The sequence below is a fragment of the Notolabrus celidotus genome, chromosome 14, assembly GCF_009762535.1.
Source record: "Notolabrus celidotus isolate fNotCel1 chromosome 14, fNotCel1.pri, whole genome shotgun sequence".
Taxonomy (NCBI): domain Eukaryota; kingdom Metazoa; phylum Chordata; class Actinopteri; order Labriformes; family Labridae; genus Notolabrus; species Notolabrus celidotus.
Window position 1 is genome coordinate 163,896 of NC_048285.1, and position 24,571 is coordinate 188,466.

At 44.0% G+C, this 24,571-nt stretch overlaps 1 protein-coding gene and 1 pseudogene across 1 annotated transcript in view; both read left to right on the top strand.

Moving 5' to 3' along the window:
- Positions 1 to 5,550, top strand: part of LOC117825078 (NACHT, LRR and PYD domains-containing protein 12-like) — a gene marked incomplete at its 5' end in the record, with an annotated part of 108,709 nt that extends 103,159 nt beyond the window's left edge. The window contains one exon of the mRNA XM_034700711.1: positions 4,785 to 5,550. Within this exon, the coding sequence (XP_034556602.1) occupies positions 4,785 to 5,320 (536 nt within the window). The remainder of the gene's footprint in view (positions 1 to 4,784) is intronic.
- Positions 5,551 to 9,204: 3,654 nt separating this feature from the next.
- On the top strand, positions 9,205 to 21,389 carry LOC117825609 (annotated as a pseudogene).
- Positions 21,390 to 24,571: the final 3,182 nt, after the last annotated feature.

Below are 24,571 nucleotides of genomic sequence, written 5' to 3' on the forward strand. Positions count from 1 at the left end.
GACGTAAACTGAAGTCTCACCTGAAGGAGAAGTTCCAGTGTGTGTTTGAGGGGATCGCTAAAGCAGGAAACCCAACCTTTCTGAACCAGATCTACACAGAGCTCTACATCACAGAGGGAGGGACTGGAGAGGTCAATGATGAACATGAGGTCAGACAGATTGGAGCAGCATCCAGGACATCACACAGACCAGAGACCACCATCAGACAAGAAGACATCTTTAAAGGCTCACCTGGAAGAGATCAACCAATCAGAGCAGTGCTGACAAAGGGAGTGGCTGGCATCGGGAAAACAGTCTTAACACAGAAGTTCACCCTGGACTGGGCTGAAGACAAAGACCACCAGGACATGCAGTTCACATTCCCCTTCACTTTCAGAGAGCTGAATGTGCTGAGAGAGAGAAAGTTCAGCTTGGTGGAACTTGTTCATCACTTCTTTACTCAGACCAGAGAAGCAGGACTCTGCAGGTTTGAAGAGTTCCAGGTTGTGTTCATCTTTGACGGTCTGGATGAGTGTCGGCTTCCACTGGACTTCCACAACAATCAGGTCCTGACTGATGCTACAGAGTCCACCTCAGTGGATGTGCTGCTGACAAACCTCATCAGGGGGAACCTGCTCCCCTCTGCTCGACTCTGGATCACCACAAGACCTGCAGCAGCCAATCAGATCCCTCCTGAGTGTGTTGACATGGTGACAGAGGTCAGGGGGTTCACTGACCCTCAGAAGGAGGAGTACTTCAGGAAGAGATCCAGAGACCAGGAGCAGGCCAGCACAATCATCTCCCACATCAAGACATCCCGAAGCCTCCACATCATGTGCCACATCCCGGTCTTCTGCTGGATCACTGCTACAGTTCTGGAGGATGTGTTGAAGACCAGGGAAGGAGAGCTGCCCAGGACCCTGACTGAGATGTACATCCACTTCCTGGTAGTCCAGTCCAAACTGAAGAGCATCAAGTACGATGAAGGACCTGAGACTGATCCACTCTGGAGTCCAGAGAGCAGGGAGATGATCCAGTCTCTGGGAAAACTGGCTTTTGATCAGCTGCAGAAAGGAAACCTGATCTTCTATGAGTCCGACCTGACAGAGTGTGGCATCAAGATCAAGGAAGCCTCAGTGTACTCAGGAGTGTTCACACAGATCTTCAGAGAGGAGAGAGGACTGTACCAGGACCAGGTGTTCTGCTTCATCCACCTGAGCGTTCAGGAGTTTCTGGCTGCTCTTCATGTCCATCTGACCTTCACCAGCTCTGGACTCAACCTGATGGAAGAACAACCAGAAGAACAACCAACGTCCCTGATCTCTAGAATCTTTAGAGACAAACCTAAACTGATCCGTCTCCATCAGAGTGCTGTCGACCAGGCCTTACAGAGTCCAAATGGACATCTTGACTTGTTCCTGCGCTTCCTCCTGGGTCTTTCACTGCAGATCAATCAGAGTCTCCTGAGAGGTCTGTTGACACAGACAGGAAGTAACTCACAGACCAATCAGAAAACAGTCCAGTACATCAAGAAGAAGATCAATGAGGATCTGTCTGTAGAGAGAAGCATCAACCTGCTCCACTGTCTGAATGAACTGAATGACCGGTCTCTCATGGACCAGATCCAAGGTCCCTGAGATCAGGACGTCTCTCCACAGAGGAACTGTCTCCTGCTCAGTGGTCAGCTCTGGTCTTCATCTTACTGTCCTCAGAGAAAGATCTGGACGTGTTTGACCTGAAGACATACTCTGCTTCAGAGGAGGCTCTTCTGAGGCTGCTGCCAGTGATCAAAGCCTCCAACAAAGCTCTGTAGGTGGATACATGAGAGATTAAAAACATGTTGATCATGACAGATGAAACACTGTGTCTGTGCTAATCACTAATTCTTCTTCAGGCTGAGTGGATGTAACCTGTCAGAGAGGAGCTGTGCTTATCTGGCCTCAGTCCTCAGCTCACAGTTCTGCAGTCTGAGAGAGCTGGACCTGAGTAACAATGACCTGCAGGATTCAGGACTGGAGCTGCTGTCTGCCGGACTGAAGAGTCCACATTGTAAACTGGAAACTCTCAGGTCAGTATAAAGCTGAAATTAAAATCCTACACTGCCAGTGGTTGGCAACTGGCGGCCCACGGGCCAAATTTGGCCCGCCCCCAATAATACCTGGCCCTCCAGATGATTATGATCCATTTGATTAAAAACTGAGTTGAAAAAATGTATATTTGATATCACAAAAATGACAATTCTACACAAATATCAGAACATTTATTAAAGTAGCATCTGCTTGACTTCAGATGCACACTGACTTAGTCTTTATTGGCTCATGCCCGCTCTGAGAAAAAAGAGAGAAAAGAAAGCTCTCTGTGTGACACTGCAACTGACAAAATGCAAAATCCCTTTCATTGAATCACAAAATAACAAGCTTGGCTCAAAGATCAAATAAATGAAATGAAATTAAACAAAAGCAGCAAGTTCTGCTTGACTTTTCACACACACCGGCTTGCGATAGGAAATTAGTCAATGTGCGTTCTGAGAAAAAGGAGCAAAAAAGGAAACTCTCTGCTCTCTGTTTGCCACTACAACAGACAAAGTTCAAAATCTGCATCTTTGAAATAAAACAAATAGCCAGCTTGGCACAAAGATCAAATTAATAAAAGCAGCAAGTTCCACTTGACTTTGGACACGCACAGGCTTGTGGTGGGAAATTGGGACATATGCAGCTGCGTAACTGAAATTGAAACCTTGATGGCATTCATTGAAGAAAAGCTCAACTCACAAGTATAGGTAGAGAGAAACATCGTGAGCACATAAAAGGCGAGTCTCTTAATCCACCTGTACTCCTCTGAGCATGCGATCCAAAAATCCTCCACGGATTGCGCACTGAGCACATCGCTGACCAGGGAGCTTGTTTGAAAATCAATAAGCTCCAGCTGAAATGTTTAATATTAAAATGGCAAATATTTAACCATTGAGTCTTAAAAGACAGTGCATGATTAAGTGATCAAAGACAGCAGCTTTATTACTGTCTGTTTAATCAGGCTGACACAGAGTGGAGCCAAAACAGTATTAACAGCCTGTAGCAAATTCATTGATTTTAAATAATTTACTTCATTAAATGACATTTTTGTACAAGATATAAGCATATAGATGAGAAAAAAAGAGTTCAAGAGACAGACCTGAAAAAGTATTGCCTGATGAAGATGTAATTTTGGACCACCAATGAGTTGGTTAGAAAAAAATTTGGCCCCAGCCAAACTTAGTTGCCAACCCCTGCAATAACCCAATGAGTGTAAATGATGTCAAACACAAAGCTCCTCATGACTCTTAGTTTCCTCAAATCATCAGTAAGAATAGGTCAGGAAACTGGAAACTAGCTCGTTCTGTTAAATATTTGTTTTTACATGAAAATGGTCAAAACCTTTACACTTTGCTTATTGCATGATTCCTTTTTCTAACCCCAGACTGTCAGGATGTCTGATCACAGAGAGAGGCTGTGCTTCTCTGGCCTCCTCTCTGAGGTCCAACCTCTCCCACCTCAGAGAGCTGGACCTTAGCCACAATCATCCAGGAGACTCAGGAGTCCAGCTGCTGTCTGCTGGAATGGAGGATCCACAATGCAGACTGGATACACTGAGGTATGACCAGACAACAAGAGCTCAAACACTGCAAGAGCAAAATAATACATCCATTTCACAAAAAAAGATCTTTTTTAGTTTCATTATTTTCTGAGGAGTGATTGGACCTGAATCAGACAAAGACCACCAGAAGACTATCAAACACAAAATAAACTACTCAGTAGAAATTCAAAGCTTGAACCAAAAAGCCAACTGGACTCAGTAGAAACTCTTAAAGACGTTTCTTCCCTTCTGAACAGACTGGGGGCGGAGCTAGAGAATATAAGCTTCTAACAGTGGTTGGTGTGCTAAGGTGGTCACATGGGGTCGTTATTAGAGTCGTTGACTTAGTTCTTGACAGTTGTTCAGGTCAGCTGTTATATACAGAAAAATTCCCATGTGACTGTTCATCCACTAATGTTGTGTGTGAACATAAAGAAGGCAGAGACTAGTTCACTTTTAACTTTGAATATCATCTGTATTTACAGATTCTACATGAACATGTAGAATCCATACTCAGGGGTCTGGAGTTTCAGTTTGGGACGTGGTCTGGTTTCTGTTTGTAGTCTGAGTAGTCCTAATCATCAGGAGGCTTTAGTGTCTGAAGGAAAACTCATGCTCTGTCTTCATCACTCTGAAACCATAAGACAGGATGTTTAGGATGAGTCATTTTGACTCCTGACACATACAAAGAGACGACTACTTTAAAGTGACAGAACAAAGGTTCAGCAGGAATCCTCTTTACTGATTTCAAAGAGGACATGAGAAGCAGAATCTGGACTTTATGGATCCAAAGAGCAACAGCCAGCCATTGCTTTTTGAATCTTTGACTTCTTCTTCTTCTTTTTCTCTGAGTATCTCAACACTGTCAGAAAAAGAGACAGAGTGATGGAGACAGCTGGCTCAGAGGAGTTTCAGTCTGTTTCTCTGTCACAGGGACAAACTGAGGAACACTGCTTCATGTTGAACAGCAGGTAGGACTCATGTTGGACTGAACATCACTCTGACTGAGTTTCTTCCTCCAGGGTGGACCATGGTGGAGAGCAGTGGTTAAAACCTGGACTGAAGAAGTGTAAGTGTGGAATCAGTTTGACTCATGAGGACCAAACAGCAGACTGTCAGCTAACAAAGAATAAAGCCTTCAGGTGTGTCTGATGATAAACTGCTGCTGTGTTGTGTCTTTGTCTCTCCATCAGATGTCTGTGAACTCACTCTGGACTCAAACACAGCAAACAGAGAGCTCAGACTGTCTGAAGACAACAGGAAGGTGACACGTGTGTTAGAGGATCAGTCATATCCTGATCATCCAGACAGATTTGGCTCCTGGCCTCAGCTGCTGTGTAGAGATGGTCTGACTGGTCGCTGTTACTTGGAGGTCGAGTGGAAAGGAGTGGTTAATATATCAGTGAGTTACAGAGGAATCAGAAGGAAAGGAGGCAGAGGTGACTGTGTGTTTGGATCTAATGATCAGTCCTGGAGTCTGAAATGCTCTGATAAAGCTTACTCTGTCTGTCACAATAACAGAGAAACAGTCCTCCCTCTCTCCTCGTCCTCTGACTCTCACAGAGTAGCAGTGTATGTGGACTATCCTGCTGGCACTCTGTCCTTCTACAGAGTCTCCTCTGACTCTCCGGTCCACCTCCACACCTTCAGAACCTCCTTCACCGAACCTCTGTATCCTGGGTTTGGGATTTCGTCTTCTGGTTCCTCAGTGCGTGTGTGTTCTGTGTAGAACACACACACACACTTCATCTGATCATGAGACTGTTTCTGTCACATCAGCATGAACGTCTGTGATCAAAGAGCAGGACTCAGTGGAAAACTGTCTAACTGAACTTTACTTCTTTACATCTCTGTTGTGAAAACATCGGGCCTCATTCATTCTTTGTTTCTTCAATGTGTTGATGAGAAAGTTTGTCAGAGAAGTCTGAGTCTCATTCATTAAACTGTCCTTCACCTGCAGAGTTGTTTAAACTGATGAAGGCTATGTCCTCGTGAGGCTGCTTTGGTTCCTGTTAAAATAATTTCAGTGGTATCTTTGTTTAATTTTAAAAAGTTCTTGCTCATCCAGACATTGATGTCGGAGAGGTAGGGGATGATGGACTGAAGTGTGTTTTGAGTTGTTTGGGGAGACAGAGATGTACTGTTGGGTGTTGTCTGCATAAAAACTGTCATGGACATGGTGATGAGCGATTATATGGCCAAGTGGAAGTGTATTCAGTGAGAATAAAATAGGCCCCAGAATGTTTCCTTGAGGAATACCATAGTTAAAATCTTGTGTCTGAGACTCACAAGCACCGAGGCTGATAAAAAACTGTCTGTTAAAAAGATAAGAAGTGAACCAGGATCAAACACCATCAGAGAGACCGTTTCTCAAGTCTGTGGATTCAAATCTCCTGCTCCATGGTATCAGATCCTGCACTGAGGTCTAAAAGAAGGAGTACTGCCACATTGTTGTCATCTAAAATCATTCTAATATCATTCATTATTTTAATAACACAAACAGTTGAGTTAACAGGGGAAGAAGTGTTTGTATTCTTTGTGTAATAAAGGCATTGTCATTTTGTCTCAGGTGTAAGTGTCTGAAAAGATTGATTATTACAGATGATGGATTGTAAAAATGTTTGTGTCATGTTTACATTTGATGGATGCATCCACACAGACGGAGGTGAAGTAACTTTTTTTTGTTCTTGTTTTTTTGTAGCCATTTTTTTGTTCATTGTTTGAGCTGTTCAAAAAGTGAATATATAGTTAGTGTGTTGTTTTAATAAAACAGTGTTTAAATTACTGATGGTTGTCCGCTTTGGGTTGATTTTAAAGGTACTGTGATGTAAAGCATTTAAAGATAAGGGAGAGAGTAAGTCATACTTGAACCAGTATATGTAGTTAATTTTGTAATTGTACCAAATGTGGAATTCAATCATTTTTATAATTCTAGGTTTGTATCCAACAATTGACAGAAATACTGACAAAAAATTATTATTTCAAAGTAAACTGTCAAATATTTATTTACAGAAAGCCCCAGCAAGAAACAGGCTTTTTTTTTTTTTTGTATAACATTTTTATTCAAATTTTCAGACAATAAGAAGAGTGACAGTAATAGAACCAAACAGTTAAAGGGACAAAAACGAAATATTACAATACTACAAGGAGATAGACATCCAGACATCCAGACAACGGCAAAAACACACAACAGTAAATGCCTTCGATAAGCCATACAACCCTTACATTGTCTCTCCTGCTGAGATTTTCCAGGTTGCGATTTTTTCTAAATGTTGTTGTGGGTTAAATGAACTAAAAGCTGATTAAAAACAATTCTCTCTAAAATGTTACTTCAAAAGGGGAGGTTGGAAACGGGTCTGTAATCATTAAGTTCAGATGGATCTAGGTTGGGTTTTTTGAGGAGAGGTTTAACTATGGAGGTCTTAAAAGCTGAGGGGAAGATGCCTTGAGAAAGATAGGAGTTTATGATGCTTGTGGTTTCTTGTGAGAGAATGAGGAAGCAGGATTTAAAAAGTTGAGATAGGATGGGATCAAGGACAGAGAGCTTCATCCTACTAACCACGTCCCGTATAGCATCTTCTGACATTGGATTGAAAGAGGACATGGTGGCAGGAGGCTCAAAGGTGGGGGAGTCTCTGCAGTCTCTCTTCAGTTGACATATAGCAGCAGTTTTCCGGTTGCTTTGAGGCTGCTTTGTTTCTTTGTGGTTTGTCCTGGGCAACAGTGTCTGAAGAGAGTTTCAGTGTTTGATTAAAATCATTAACATTGTCATGGAGTGAGCAGGATGTGGATGGATGAAAAGTCCTGACCAGATTTGACAAATGTTCAACAGCTTGCTCAGTGATGAAATGCTTTGCACCAATAGTTTTATGACAGTCATGTTCAGCAGAGAGGGCGGTGTTCAAAAAGATACAGACGTGATCAGAGACGGGGACTGCTGAGATGGATCAAATGTTAATATTGATTCCCTTTGTAATGATTAAGTGGAGTGTGTTTCCATGAGTGTGTGTGGCAGATTGTATGCTGTGTGAGATTCAAAGAGGCAATAAGGTCCAGAAAGTACTGAGCCCTTGTGTCAGAGGAGTTGTTAACATGGAAATTAAAATCACCAAGTCAAATGATTTTATCATAAGTAGTTAAAACAAGGGACATCAAATCATCAAACTCAGTGAAAAGGTTGCTGTCGTGTTTAGGGGGGCGGTAGATGGTGACAGTGAGAACAGGCTGATGTGATCTTAAAACCAGGTCTAAGTATGGAACAGTTACAACCATTAGAAAATAAAGGAGAGGAGACTGCAGTGAAGAGCTTTGAGATGCACCCAGTGTGATCCTCACTGCTGCTTCATCACATCTGTCAGTGCTGCTGTTTGTTTCATACGAAGGTTAGTTAGCACCATCTAGAGGTCAGATAGTAGAACTACATCATGTGATCAGTGTGTAACCTGACACTGACTGGGTTTCTGTCACAGGTTAGAGTGACGTCACTCTGAAGGTATGAGGGTGTTGACAGCATCCTCAGATCAAACGCACACAGACACAGAGACACACAGGGACTGACGAGGGACAAACCAGCAGCTTCTTCTCTCCACACATGAAGGTGGAAAGTGTCTGTAAGCAGACCTGAACTCACTTCAACAGGTGAGAATCCTTCCAGAGAAATCTCTACATGTTTGATGATCAGGATCACTGTGCTCACACGCTGCTGGATCACTGTTTGACTGGAGGAATGTTTCTGGATGCTGATTGGCTGTTTGAAATATGTTGTAGAGTTTCTGTCTGAGTTAAAGAGCAGTGATTTGACAAAGATTGACCTGTTCTATAGTTTGTGTTTGTGGAGTAGAGTCAGCAGCAGTTTGATTGTAATCTGAGTCACACCATCAGTGAGAAATACAGGGAGTGTGTGAACCGGTCTGACAGTCTGGATCAACTTGGCTCAGGTGCTTTGATTTATTAACTTTTTCCCTGCCAGCATTTTCATCAACATGTTTGGTACACGTTGAAGCTCCCTCAAATATTTAGTTCTCTGAATATAGAAATGTGTGTGCGTTGGTGTGTGTGTGTGTGTGTGTGTGTGTGTGTGCGTTGGTGTGTGTTGGTGTTTGTGTCTGTGTGTGTGTGTGTGTGCGCGTGCGTTGGTGTTTGTGTGCGTTGGTGTGTGTGAGCACGTTGGTGAGTGTGTGTGTGTGTGTGTGTGTATGTGTGTGTGTGTGTGTGTGTTAGTATATATATGTATTCTATCAATGACAGTAATAATAATATGATGATGCGGTCGTAACCCAATATCAGTCGCCCCCAGACCCTGCAGAGTTTGCTGGCTGATTGGGACACCTCCCCACAGATTCTCATCCCTCTAGGACAACCCCCAGACCTGATGGTCTCTATAGAATCTATATGAAAAATAATTATTGTAGTAGTGAAACTTATAGTAATACTAATGCTACACATAGTGTATTTTGGTCATGTGGCTCCGGTGAAGTGCGGCAGGCAGCAATGCCCAGCAGGTTGCTAGGACCTGTGCTTCCATCTAAGTGGTCTCCATAGTGTGTTTATGGGAGAGGGTGGGGGCTGTGTTTGGGCTCATCAGGTCCTGTTTTGGGCTCCAACAAGGTTTGTGTCAGTCCTGAATATCTGTGTCATGTTACTGAGAGCAATGAGAACTAATGTGTGTCCTGTGGTGTAAAGCTTGTTGTAATGATGAACATGTTGTTGTGTTTGTGTGAAGGTGGAGGCTCTGCTATGAATCAGTGTGAGGACGGAGAGGAGGGAGCCCCTCCCTCTAAAAGCACTCTGTGTGGGGAACATGAAGCTCAGAGGTGAGAGGAGGATCTCTACCTGTCCATGACTCTGCTCCATGTCAGAGCTCAGCACTCACATCACTGTGTGTGTGTGTGTGTGTGTGTGTGTGTGTGTGTGTGTGTGTGTGTGTGTGTGTGTGTGTGTGTGTGTGTGTGTGTGTGTGTGTGTGTGTGTGCGTAAGTGCGTGCGTGCGTGTGTTTGTGTGTGTGTGTGTCTGTGTTGAAGCCCAGAGCAGCAGCATGGACCAGACTCTGCTGGACCTGGACCTGCTCCCAGATGTGTGTCCTTAAAGAGTGACCGGTCAAAGGGTCTACCTGTGTACTTCAAAGATGGCCGTCAGTCTGATGGTCCAAAGTAATAATCGATCAAAGCGTTTTTATCAGAATCAAACATTAGAAAAGTTTGTAGTAAATTTCAGCAGCACTCAAACCTGGAAGATTTTCAGAGTTCATGTTTGTTCATCAGTGTTTGTGATTCTGTCAGAGTCCAACATCAGAGACCAGACTCTCCTGGACCTGGACCCAGCTGTGTGTCCTTAAAGAGTGACGACTCTATGGTTCGAGGTATTAACTTCAAATCTGTAGAGATGATTGCTGCTGAAAGGTAAGCCTCTCAAAGTGAACTTCCTGTTGTTGTGTGTGTAACATTTGTAACTGTGGTTGGTGTTTTCTCTGTGAAGGTGAACATTAGTCACTGGTTGTGTTTCTATCAGGATCAACACAGTAAACAGGATTGGAGGCAGAAAGAACTGTACTCAGCATGTAGTATCTTCATGTGTGTCCTGTGTTTGTAGGAGGATCCAGCAGTGTTTCTACCAGGATCCACTACATAGAATCTATCACATCAACACTGTGTGTCATTATATTATATACACTACATGATGTTATATTTGTTCCACAGAGTTCAGAGATCAGAGGCTCCCATTGGTCAGTCTGCCCAGCAGCATCAAACAGAGCTGGACTCCATATTGATGGTGAGTAAATGAACAAACACAGCTCCTCCTGAGAATCAGAGCACACACTCATTCTGTTTGGATGTTTCTGTTTCCTGATCACACTGCAAACATCATCTCTGCCTCAATTCTCTTCACACTCAGTGTTTGACTGATTGAATGAAGCCTTACATTTCTGAGCTGCACACAGTCAGAGGTCAGAGGTCATGCTGCTCTCACACAGACTCAGACTTTGGCAGCAGAGTTCACAAAGTGAGTCCAGTTTGAGGTCTAAACAACAGAAACACTTTGCTTCATGTTAATGACAGCTGCTGCTTTCAGCTTCATTCTAATAAACACATCAGGTCTAAAGTCACTGCAGAATTCTTCTGGATCAATCAATCAATCTTTATTTGTATAGCGCCAAATCACAACAAACGTTATCTCAAAACATAGAAGGTCTAGACCACTCTATGTCAAATTATGAACAGAGACCCAACTTCACGACAGGATAAGACTCAGTCTGACCCCACCTTAATCCATCATGAGCATTGCACATGGCAGTATTTAGCTAGTTACAGTGGAGAGGACAAACTTCTTTTTAACAGGCAGAAACCTTGAGCAGAACCAGACTCATGTTAGACAGTCATCTGCCTCGACTGAGTTGGGTCTGGAAAGTAGGATAGAGGGGAGCAAGAGAGAGAGGGAGCGGTGACAGTGATGAGACGAGTAGTAGTAGCTGTTGCCGTTGGACGTTGAACGTCCGCAGCAGGAGGACGTCTACGGCAGCTCAGAGGAACCTACGAGACAAGGGAGCTCAGGGACTCCAGAAAGGTCTATGGTTAGTAACTTTAATGGGACAGGCAGAGTTAAAGTAAGTGATGAGGGGGTTGGGGGGAAGGGGGTGAGATAGGACCCCAGTGTGTCAGTGTGCCAGTTCCCCCGGCAGTCTAGGCCTATAGCAGCATAACTAAAAGCTGGTGCAAGCCTGATCCAGCTCTAACTGTAAGCTTTATCAAAAAGGAAAGTTTGAAGCCTACTCTTTAAAGTAGAGAGGGTGTCTGCCTCCCGGACCCTGACTGGTAGATGATTCCAAAGGAGAGGGGCCTGATACCTGAAGGTTCTACCTCCCATGCTACTTTTAGAGACTTTAGGTAGGACCAGCAAGCCTGCATGTTGGGAGCGTAGTGTTCTAGAGGGGTAATAGGGCACTATGAGCTCCTTAAGATACGAGGGTGCCTGATTTTTAAGAGCTTTGTAGGTCAGAAGAAGGATTTTAAATTCTAGTCTAGATTTTATTGGGAGCCAGTGTAGAGAAGCTAACACTGGAGAAATGTGCTCCCTCTTCCTAGTTTTAGTCAATACTCGAGCTGCGGCGTTTTGAACTAGCTGAAGAGTCTTTAGAGACTTATTGGGGCAGCCTGATAAGAAGGAGTTACAGTAATCTAACCTGGAGGTAACAAATGCATGGACTAGTTTTTCTGAGTCGCTCTGAGATAGGATGTGTCTAATTTTAGAAATATTGCACAAGTGAAAAAAGGCTGACCTTGAGATTTGCTGAATTTGGGAGTTGAAGGATAAATCTTGATCAAATAGGACTCCTAGATTCTTAGCAGAGGTGCTGGATGCCAGACTGATGCCGTCTAAGATACTTCTATTATTAGAAAAAGTCTCTCTGAGGTGTTTGGGGCCAATAACAATCACTTCAGTTTTTTAGGTCTTTATATCTTTAAGACAAGCTTCTAGTTTAGATAACTGATTGGTTTCTTCTGGCTTCACTGATGAATATAGCTGAGTGTCATCAGCATAACAATGAAAATTAATTGAGTTTCCTCATGATGTTACCTAGAGGAAGCATATATAAGGTGAAAATAATTGGTCCTAGCACTGTTCCTTGTGGAACTCCCTGACTAACCCTGGTGTGCACTGAGGACTTTTCATTAACGTGAACGAACTGAGATCGACCTGTTAGGTACGATTTAAACCAAGCTAAAGCAGTTCCTGTAATGCCAATTAGTCGCTCTAATCTCTGTAACAGGATTTGATGGTCAATCATATCAAATGCGTATCGAGAACACCACTGTCTGAGGCCATTAGTAGATCATTGGTTACTTGAAAGCACACCAGAAGATTTCTCCAACAGGAAGTTCATTTCAGAGAAACTTGATTTGTAGAAGACAGGACCATCCACAGACTAAGTCCTGAAGCAGCATTGTGATCCAGTCTCCATGCTGGACTCTGCAGACCAGCAGGCTCTCTGTCTGTCACAGATGATCTGATGTTCTGTTTTGTTCTGCTCCAGCTGCTCCAGGAGAACATCATCAGTTTTGTAAAGACCGAGCTGAAGGAGATCCAGAGAGCTGAGTCCAGATTACCCAGAATGCTTAGAGAGTCAGAGGGAGGATGAGGATGAAGAGCAGAGAGGCCTTTCTGGAGATCACTCTGCACTTCCTGAGGAGAATGAAGCAGGAGGAGCTGGCTGACTGTCTGCAGAGCAGTAAGAGGATTTGAACACATTTAACATGATGGAGAGAGGAAATGGAGACAACATGGGAGAGGTTTACATTTCAAACTCTGCTGTTAATATGATGCACACATTTGTATCACATCTATGAGCTGTGAGAAAGTGTTCACAGCTGATGAAGAGATTTCAGAGAGGAGGAAAATCAAATCCATCCTGATGTCTGAAAGTGTAAATTCATCAGACTGATTGTAGCTTCAGATCATTCATCACATTTCTCTTTTGTTCTTTCAGGAACTGTTCCTGCTGCAGAGTGCAGACGTAAACTGAAGTCTCACCTGAAGGAGAAGTTCCAGTGTGTGTTTGAGGGGATCGCTAAAGTAGGAAACTCAACCCTTCTGAACCAGATCTACACAGAGCTCTACATCACAGAGGGAGGGACTGGAGAGGTCAATGATGAACATGAGGTCAGACAGATTGAAGCAGCATCCAGGACATCACACAGACCAGAGACCACCATCAGACAAGAAGACATCTTTAAAGGCTCACCTGGAAGAGATCAACCAATCAGAGCAGTGCTGACAAAGGGAGTGGCTGGCATCGGGAAAACAGTCTTAACACAGAAGTTCACTCTGGACTGGGCTGAAGACAAAGACCACCAGAACATCCAGTTCACATTCCCCTTCACTTTCAGAGAGCTGAATGTGCTGAGAGAGAGAAAGTTCAGCTTGGTGGAACTTGTTTATTACTTCTTTACTCAGACCAGAGAAGCAGGACTCTGCAGGTTTGAAGAGTTCCAGGTTCTGTTCATCTTTGACGGTCTGGATGAGTGTCGGCTTCCTCTGGACTTCCACAACAATCAGATTCTGACTGATGCTACAGAGTCCACCTCAGTGGATGTGCTGCTCACAAACCTCATCAGGGGGAACCTGCTCCCCTCTGCTCGCCTCTGGATAACCACACGACCTGCAGCAGCCAATCAGATCCCTCCTGAGTGTGTTGACATGGTGACAGAGGTCAGAGGGTTCACTGACCCTCAGAAGGAGGAGTTCTTCAGGAAGAGATCCAGAGACCAGGAGCAGGCCAGCAGTTTCATCTCCCACATCAAGACATCCCCAAGCCTCCACATCATGTGCCACATCCCGGTCTTCTGCTGGATCGCTGCTACAGTTCTGGAGGATGTGCTGAAGACCAGAGAGGGAGGAGGGCTGCCCAGGACCCTGACTCAGATGTACATCCACTTCCTGGTGCTCCAGTCCAAACTGAAGAGCATCAAGTATGATGGAGGATCTGAGACTGATCCACTCTGGAGCCCAGAGAGCAGGGAGATGATCCAGTCTCTGGGAAAACTGGCTTTTGATCAGCTGCAGAAAGGAAACCTGATCTTCTATGAGTCCGACCTGACAGAGTGTGGCATCAAGATCAAGGAAGCCTCAGTGTACTCAGGAGTGTTCACACAGATCTTCAGAGAGGAGAGAGGACTGTACCAGGACCAGGTGTTCTGCTTCATCCACCTGAGTGTTCAGGAGTTTCTGGCTGCTCTTCATGTCCATCTGACCTTCACCAAGTCTGGACTCAACCTGATGGAAGAAGAACCGGAAGAACAACTAAAGTCCCCGATCTCTAAAATCTTTAGAAGCAAACCTGAACTGAACCGTCTCCATCAGAGTGCTGTGGACCAGGCCTTACAGAGTCCAAACGGACACCTGGACTTGTTCCAGCGCTTCCTCCTGGGTCTTTCACTGCAGACCAATCAGACTCTCCTGAGAGGTCTGCTGACACAGACAGGAAGTAGCTCACAGACCAATCAGGACACAGTCCAGTACATCAAGAAGAAGATCAGTGAGGATCTGTCTGCAGAGAGAAGCATCAACCTGTTCCACTGTCTGAATGAACTGAATGACCGGTCTCTAGTGGAGCAGATCCAACAGTCCCTGAGATCAGGACGTCTCTCCACAGAGGAACTGTCTCCTGCTCAGTGGTCAGCTCTGATCTTCATCTTACTGTCCTCAGAGAAAGATCTGGACGTGTTTGACCTGAAGACATACTCTGCTTCAGAGGAGGCTCTTCTGAGGCTGCTGCCAGTGATCAAAGCCTCCAACAAAGCTCTGTAGGTGGATACATGAGAGATTAAAAACATGTTGATCATGACAGATGAAACACTGGGTCTGTGCTAATCACTAATTCTTCTTCAGGCTGAGTGGATGTAACCTGTCAGAGAGAAGCTGTGCTTCTCTGGCCTCAGTCATCAGCTCACAGTTCTGCAGTCTGAGAGAGCTGGACCTAAGTAACAATGACCTGCAGGATTCAGGACTGGAGCTCCTGTCTGCCGGACTGAAGAGTCCACATCGTGACCTGGAAACTCTCAGGTCAGTATAAAGCTGAGATGAAAATCTTACGCTGTCAGTAACAATAACCCAATGAGTGTAAGTGACGTCAAACACAAAGCTCCACATGACTTTTAGTTTCCTCAAATCATCAGTAAGAATAGGTCAGGAAACTGGAAACTGGTTTGGTCTGTTTAATATTTGTTTTAACATGAAAATGGTCAAAACCTTTACACTTTGCTTATTGCATGATTATTTTTCTAACCCCAGACTGTCAGGATGTCTGATCACAGAGAGAGGCTGTGCTTTTCTGGCCTCAGCTCTGAGGTCCAACCCCTCCCACCTGAGAGAGCTGGACCTGAGCTACAATAATACAGGGGATTCAGGAGTCCAGCTGCTGTCTGCTGAACTGGAGCATCCACATTGTAATCTGGAAACTCTCAGGTCAGTATAAAGGTGACATTGAAATCTTACAACGTCATAGACAATAACTCATTGAGCATAAGTGACATTACAAGATAATGCTCCACTTGACTCTTAGGTTCCTCAAATTATCAGTAAGGATAGGTATAAAAGTCAACACACTCAGTCAGTCATTACTGAGGCTGTCTGGTTCCAAAAAACAATGTCAGAGAATTACAACAAAGAAATAATCATGGATTCAATTAAATAAAAAAACAAGTATAGCTTTCCTTTTTGTAAAAAACAACAACCGATCTGTTAAATATGCACATGTCTTTTAAGATTTGCTGGATGTTACCTGTCAGAGAAGAGCTGTGCTTCTCTGGCCTCAGTCCTCAGCTCACATTCCTCCAGTCTGAGAGAGCTGGACCTGAGTAACAACGACCTGCAGGTTTCAGGACTGGAGCTGCTGTCTGTTGGACTGAAGAGTCCACATTGTAAACTGGAAACACTCAGGTTAGTATAAAGCTGAAATTAAAATCTTACACCATCATAGACAATAACCCATTGAGCATAAGTGACATTAAAAGATAATGCGACACTTGACTCTTAGGTTCCTCAAATTATCAGTAAGAATAGGTTGGAAAGTCAACACACTCAGCCAGTCATTATTGAGGCTGTCTGATTCAAAAGCATTTTCAGACAATTAAAATAAATAAATAATTATATATTAAATTTTAAAAAACATGCATGGCTTTCAATTATGTAAAAAATAACAACAGATCTCTTAAATGTGCACGTCTTTTAAGGTTTACAGGATGTAACCTGTCAGAAAGAAGCTGTGCTTCTCTGGCCTCAGTCCTCAGCTCACAGGCCTCCAGTCTGAGAGAGCTGGACCTGAGTAACAACGACCTGCAGGATTCAGGACTCGAGCTCCTGTCTGCTGGACTGCAGAGTCCACATTGTAAACTTGAAACTCTCGGGTCAGTATAAAGCTGAAATCGTTCACTGTCAGTAACAATTACCCAATGAGTGTAAATGATGTCAAAACACAAAGCTCCACATGACTCTTAGTTTCCTCAAATCATCAGTAAGAATAGGTCAGGAAACTGGAAACTAGCTCGTTCTGTTTAATATTTGTTTTTACATGAAAATGGTCAAAACCTTTACACTTTGCTTATTGCATGATTCTTTTTCTAACCCCAGACTGTCAGGATGTCTGATCACAGAGAGAGGCTGTGCTTCTCTGGCCTCAGCTCTGAGGTCCAACCCCTCCCACCTGAGAGAGCTGGACCTGAGCTACAATAATCCAGGAGACTCAGGAGTCCACCTTCTGTCTGATGGACTGGAGGATCCACTCTGCAGACTGGATACACTGAGGTATGACCAGACAACAAGAGCTCAAACACTTCAAGAGCAAAAGAAAAAATCCCATTTCACAAAACAGTTCTTGTTTAGTTTCATTATTTTCTGAGGAGTGACTGGACCTGAATCAGACAAAGACCACAAGAAGACTATCAAATAAAAAATAAACTACACAGTAGAAATTCAAAGCTTGAACGGAAAGCCAACTGGACTCAGTAGAAACTCTTGAAGACGTTTCACGTCTTCTCTGAAAGACTTCTTCACTTCTGAACAGACTGGTGGCGGAGCTAGAGAATATAAGCTTCTAACAGTGGTTGGTGTGCTAAGGTGGTCACATGGAGTTATTAGAGTTGTTGACTTAGTTCTTGACAGTTGTTCAGGTCAGCTGTTAATGTTATATACAGAAAAATTCTCATGTGACTGTTCATCCACTAATGTTGTGTGAACATAAAGAAGGCAGATGTTATTGTCAGAACATCATAATTATGCACACATGTAGAAATATACAGACATCATCTCTAGGGCAGTTGTTTTTGGAGTTGTGTTGTTGTTCATCAAATTGGCGGTCCTACAGCGGCGAGGAAAAACTTCCTTTAACAGGCAGAAACCTCAGACAGAAGCAGACTCATGTTAGACAGCCATCATGCCTCGACCGAGTTGGGTCTTGAAAGAGGGATAGAGGGGAGTAAGAGTGAGAGGTGATAGTGATGAGACGAGTAGTAGAAGCTGTTGCCGCTGGAGTCCAGCACGTCCGTATCAGGTGGAGTCTGGAACGTCCACAGCAGGAGGATGCCTACGGCAGCTCAGAGGAATCTACGAGACAATGGAGCTCAGGGACTCCAGAAAGGTCTATGGTTAGTAACTTTAATGGGACAGGGAGAGTTAAAGTAGGTGATGGGGGGTTGGGGTCTGGAGTTTCAGTTTGGGATGTGGTCTGGTTTCTGTTTGTAGTCTGAGTAGTCCTGATCATCAGGAGGCTTTGTTGTCTGAGGGAAAACAGGGAATGTGGAGAGCAAAAGCAGGAAGAACATGCTCCACCGTCCTGACATCTAGACTCCCTTTGGTGGTAATCTGATGACAGTTTATATCTGGCTGTAAAGAGATGTCTTTGTTCAAGTGCAGCTCACAAACTACTCTAGATTAAAGATTACCATGAGCAACGGCTCTCCCAGACACTGTGTTGTCAAAGCCCAGCAAAGTTTAGATTTCCTGACTCCCTGGAACGCATCATGAATTATCGATACGACTTCTGATAAACAAACAAGCAGTTTAAAAGTTTTCTTCTAACTCTCCAGATCAGACCTGGCAAAGATTGTATTGTTACATTTTCAACAACTCTATCATGATGTTCTTATATCAACAAACTTAAGACCAGTTCACTGAGTCAATGAGGAGAAAACACATTTTTCAGGCTCATATCTCTGAAGTAAACCAGGGTGAAGTGTCTATGTGATGTCTGTGTCTGTCTCACTACTTGAAACAGTTGAACTTCTCCAAGGGATGTAATGGACCAAAAATGACGTTAACGTCGCAGACAGCAAAGAAAGCCGTGGCTGGAGGGCTGTAAAAGCTAAAAGTTAACACCAGACTCAGTGCCGTGAGACGATGACTGACGATGAGTTGCTTTAAGTGTTTAATATTGTTGAGAGGGAATTACAACAGCTTTAGATTAAAGCTGGGGTTGGTAGTCAGATTTAGATACACTTTTTGTCATACTGGTTAAAATGATCTGTATGTCCCGGTGGTAATCAATAAATAATCTCTTCTTAAAAAAGAGCGGGAAAAAAGCTGCTATCTACAGCTGGAGTAAACCTGGGAAAACACCAACCAATCCCTGCCATCAGGAGCCAAATGAGGAAACCAATCAAATCCCATCCTGCAGTTCTGCCCGCCTCCTGCGCGTACATTTCCCAGGCGTTAACTCCCCGTCCCCTGCCTCTTCTTCCCCTGACTCTACTGACTGCCCCTCTAGCTCGACCTCAGGTCTGTCCCCTCTGACCCGATGAGGAGCTTTGCTCAGGACTGTAGTCCGGATCAGAGTCTAAAAAGCTCTCACCACGTGAACACGTTGATCTTTAATAACCTGTCACTGACGGCCGTGACCACACCAACCAACAAAGCAACAATCAATGTTTGAATGAATGAAGAACTTCTCCTCTTGTCTCTCCTCTCTCCAGCTCTCACAGTCTACATCTCTCCTGATGCCTTCACTAACTGTCAACACTGTAGGAATTAAGAACATCTACACTGAACATGTTTAACAAACAGTAGAGCTGTTACAGTGTTATATGTATATGTGTATGTGTTATAACTTTTCTCCTGATATCGTGTCACCGGTACAACTGGATATTGCTAGCATGACAGTTGTGAGTACTAACAGCAGCCATGTTTGTTTGTGTTTTTAACTTTCACTATGAGAATGTTTTGGTGAGGACCTGATTTGAATCAGTCACGATCATATGGTCATGAATCAGTGGCGCTCGTGCATGTGAGTGGGGGGGCGTCGTTTTGGAGGAGCTCCAAGGGGAATGGTGGAGGGGTTAGACGGAGTCCTGAGGAAATGCTACATTCAAATTCATGCTAGTTTTCCGAGACTACCAACCCTAGCTTTAAAGAGAAAAACATATGATGAATGAATAACAAGAACCAGAAATACTAAAAAGTGGTTCAGCTCAATTATTGCTGTTGATAACTGTTGAGAGAAATGATAAGAGACTGTATACAAAATGAAGACATTGAATTAAATTAATTAATAACAAGATGATAACAAGAGTCAGTCTCACCAACATATGGACACATGTTAAGATGGGTTGTGTTTATTTGATATATTTGCTGTAGTATTGTGTATGGAGTTTAAGACCCTTTGTATGGGGGTCCCCACCAGAGGCAGATCCTCTATGGAGGTCCTTGGCATGACAGTTTGGAAATCCCTGCTCTTCAAGACAGTGTTGTCTAATCCAAGGAATATGATCAAACATTAAAGAAGCATTGTCTTCACTGTAACTGAAAATGGATTGCTGTCCAAACTGTTCACTGACACTTGTTGTTGTATAGAGGTTGTATAGATTGAAGTGAATCTCAGCAGGAACAGAATTGAGGAAGTTACAGATGTTAGAAACATGGATTTAAAGTACTTGCTGCATAACTGGGTTAAACAATGAGATCAAACAGTATTCATTGAGCTTCATCAGCCCAGATATACTGGTTTACTGACACAGCTCCATTCAGGGAGACCAGCAGCAGACCTGTCAGTCACCATCAGCTTCATATACATGCTGCTATCTGCTGTTTGTTTCAGCAGGGACTCTGAGACATCATGGAGGACATGTGGAAATAATCTGAATGTTGATGCTCCAACTGTTCTCCAGCTGTCTTCATCACTCTGAAACCATAAGACAGGATGTTTAGGATGAGTCATTTTGACTCCTGACACATACAAAGAGACGACTACTTTAAAGTGACAGAACAAAGGTTCAGCAGGAATCCTCTTTACTGATTTCAAAGAGGACATGAGAAGCAGAATCTGGACTTTATGGATCCAAAGAGCAACAGCCAGCCTTTGCTTTTTGAATCTTTGACTTCTTCTTCTTCTTTTTCTCTGAGTATCTCAACACTGTCAGAAAAAGAGACAGAGTGATGGAGACAGCTGGCTCAGAGGAGTTTCAGCCTGTTTCTCTGTCACAGGGACAAACTGAGGAACACTGCTTCATGTTGAACAGCAGGTAGGACTCATGTTGGACTGAACATCACTCTGACTGTGTTTCTTCCTCCAGGGTGGACCATGGTGGAGAGCAGATGTTAAAACCTGGACTGAAGAAGTGTAAGTGTGGAATCAGTTTGACTCATGAGGACCAAACAGCAAACTGTCAGTTAACAAAGAATAAAGCCTTCAGGTGTGTCTGATGATAAACTGCTGCTGTGTTGTGTCTTTGTCTCTCCATCAGATGTCTGTAAACTCACTCTGGACTCAAACACAGCATACAGACAGCTCAGACTGTCTGAAGACAACAGGAAGGTGACACATGTGGGAGAGGATCAGTCCTATCCTGATCATCCAGACAGATTTGACTACTGGTTTCAGCTGCTGTGTAGAGATGGTCTGACTGGTCGCTGTTACTGGGAGGTCGACTGGAGAGGAGGGGTTTATATATCAGTGAGTTACAGAGGAATCAGCAGGAAAGGAAACAGTCCTAACAGTGAGTTTGGATCTAATGATCAGTCCTGGAATCTGAGGTGCTCTGATGAAGGTTACTATGTCCGTCACAATAAGAGAGAAACAGTCCTCCGTCTTTCCTCGTCCTCTGTCTCTAACAGAGTAGCAGTGTATGTGGACTGTCCTTCTACAGAGTCTCCTCTGACTCTCTGATCCACCTCCACACCTTCAGCATCTCCTTCACTGAACCTCTGTATCCTGGGTTTAGGTTGTTGTATTATAATTCCTCAGTGTGTGTGTGATCTGTGTAGCAGGGAGAGTCTCCTCCTCTCTACATACACACATACACACACACATACACACACACACACACGTACACGCACACAAACAGCTGTTGAAGAACAGTGTACCCTCTGCACTAACACACACACACATGCACACACACACACACACATGCACACACACAAACTCACACACACAAACTCACACACACATGCACACACACACACACATGCACACACACTCTTCAGCTGATCATGAGACTGTTTCTGTCACATCAGCATGAATGTGTGTGATCAAAGAGCAGGACTCAGTGGAAAACTGTCTAACTGAAATGTACTTCTTTACATCTCTGTTGTGAAAACATCGGGCCTCATTCATTCTTTGTTTCTTCAATGTGTTGATGAGAAAGTTTGTCAGAGAAGTCTGAGTCTCATTCATTAAACTGTCCTTACTGTTGAAACTGGTATGACAGAGGAATACATTGTGTTTGGAGTCAGAGATTTAGTCTCCTTTGAGGAGCTCTCTGTACAGTTTAACTTACAGTGCTCTACATTCTATGTTTATCTGCAGTTGCGTACAGTAATGCAAACCTACGGTGTCCCCTGGCAGGCCCCTCTTTCCAGACACCCACTACTTAAAAGTTCTGTTTAAGCTTCATGGTAACAAGGGAATCATTTCCACATTCTATCTTTTCTTTCTTCTTCTGGACCTGATTCTTAGTAGTTTATTTTTAGCTTGCTGTTTTTTTTTATATCCTCTTTGACCTTTGTTGATCTATGTCTGTATGTAACTGCATAAATGATAATAAAAACGTGATCACAAACAAAAAAAAAGGTCCCTTCCCCTTTGACTATTTACAACAGCAACTGACAGTTAGACCCAAGTCATGACTCTGGGGGAAGTCTGGATTTGAGCTGATCAGGACCATGACTTACTGTACAATGATCTGGTTCCTGCTCTCTCTGGTCTTCTGGTACAGGTTTATAATTCTCCACAGGACATGGGGGTCAATACTAAACACTTATTTCTGCAAATTTGCAATAACTGCAGCACAAAGATATGCAGAACACAATCCAGTTGCATTGTACATGTCCCTGTGAAGTACAGGCATGACTTAAAGAGCTTCAATGGCATAGGAAATGACTGCTCTATGCATTCAGGTGAGAAAACTAACTTCATCACCCTGACAGCTTTCAATGTGGAGAGGCAGCGACTGAAGAGGCCCTGATGTGCCACAGGACATGCTCTCAGTTTAGAGAGACGAAAACATGTTTTGATTTCGTTGACGAGACGATGACGAGACGAAAACATTAGTGGCGGATTGTCAGACATTTAAAATCCATGTTTCCCCTGCTGTTCGTCTAATCTTTAGAAATAAAAGTGATGACTTCCTGTGACAGGCTGAGTTATTATCTGAGGGGTTCAGTGTTAGCTTGGTCTCTACCTGCAGCAGGTGTGCTTTATGAACCAGCTCTCCTCACCTCCATGCATCTGTCTCATCTTCATTGAGGATTTTTACCCCCGGTGTGCGTTAGTGACAAAGACACAACCGGGGGACGTCTGTTTAATATTTGACGTTGTTGCCACTATCACCGTAAAAAGCTCCTCGTCTACAGCTTGATTTAATCCAGTTTGGTGAAACATCAGACACATTTAGTAAGTTTGGATCAACTCCTTGTCATCAAAGGTGCAGATGCATTTCAGAGTGCCATGAACTCACTGACTGTCCAGTGCCTCTGTCGCTGCTAGGTGCATTCAGGGACCGTCGTAAAAGTGCAATACAGCCCTTATATTGTGTCCATGACATTATTTGAATCAAGAGAATCAAAATATCTTCATAGTGGTCACATCAAGAATGTTTTCTTTTTACTTTTTAGCAGGCTAAATCATTTAACTTAAGATATTACACTAAAGTGTTAAAAGAGTGAAATATTGACTATTTGAACACCTGGTAACCCTGATACTGACAGCTGATCAGCTACATGAATTATTTTAAAGAGATAAATTTTTTTGGCAAAAATCAAAGATTAAAATCTGACTAAAACTAGACTAAAATGTTTTGAGTTTTCGTCAACTAAAACTAGACTAAGACTAAAAAGGGCTGAAAAGACCAAAATGTGACTAAAACTAACAGGCATATTCGTTTTAAGACTAAGACTAAGACTAAATCTAAAATAGCCACCAAAATGAAAACTACTCCTCTGCAAGTCCTCTCCCACTGAGAAAAGAGGAAATTCAGAAGCTCACAGCCGCCGTTGCCATTCGCCCACTCCATCACCACCGAGGAGTGGTGATGGAGTGGGCGACTGTGCACCGGCAAGGACTCCGGATCGCCAAGCTTCCTCAGCAATCTCCGCTTGAACTGTTGCTAATCTGCAACATGCATTAAATGAAAGGAGTATTCCTTTCCGCAGATTGGATAACAAAACAAAACTTTTGAAAGTCTACTGCACGCATGCCGCCTTCAACCTGTAAACAACCCGCTCTGGATGACATCAACACGCATAGCCCAGCTACTAGGACCGACGTCAGAGGCGTCATTAAAGGGACAGTAAACTAAGTCAAGGCAGAAGAACAACAGCAGCACAGCAGCAACTACAGGTTCAGAGATCAACTGGAAGGAATAATTCAAGAGATTCAGCCTACGCTCCCCTCCCGAAAGAAGAAACACAAGATTTCAGGAGCCTTCTACCCCCTCAATCTCCAAGCAGCACCAGCAGCAGCGACCCTCTCTGGTGGGAGCACCTGGCAACTCAGAAACATACCAGGGCCATCTGACCAACTTAGTAGGAGCCCCGGGCACTGAGATGCCGGCTCCCCCCGACACATACCAGCGGCATCCGACCCACTTTGCAGGAGCCCCCGGCATCGAGATGCCGGCTAACCCCCGACACATACCAGCACCAACAGCGACCCGCTTTAATGGGTGCCCCTGGTACCGGTATGCCAGCCCCCCATCCCTCCTAGCCGCATGCACCGACCCAACTTAGCGGGAGCCCAGGGCACCGGGATGCTGGCTCCTCCCTCTAATAGACAGCAGCAGCCCATCTTGGTTGGAGCCCACGGCACCGGGATGCCAGCTCCTCCCTCCATTTACCGGCAGCAACCCTTCTTAGCAGGAGCCACCGGCACCGGGATGCCAGCTCCCCCTCCCCCCCTCCCCCCATCTACCTGCAGTACCCCACTTTAGCAGGAGCCATCGGCACCGAGAGGCCAGCCTCCCCCAGTTCTCAGATCTACAATCCCCAGCAGCAAGGAGCCAT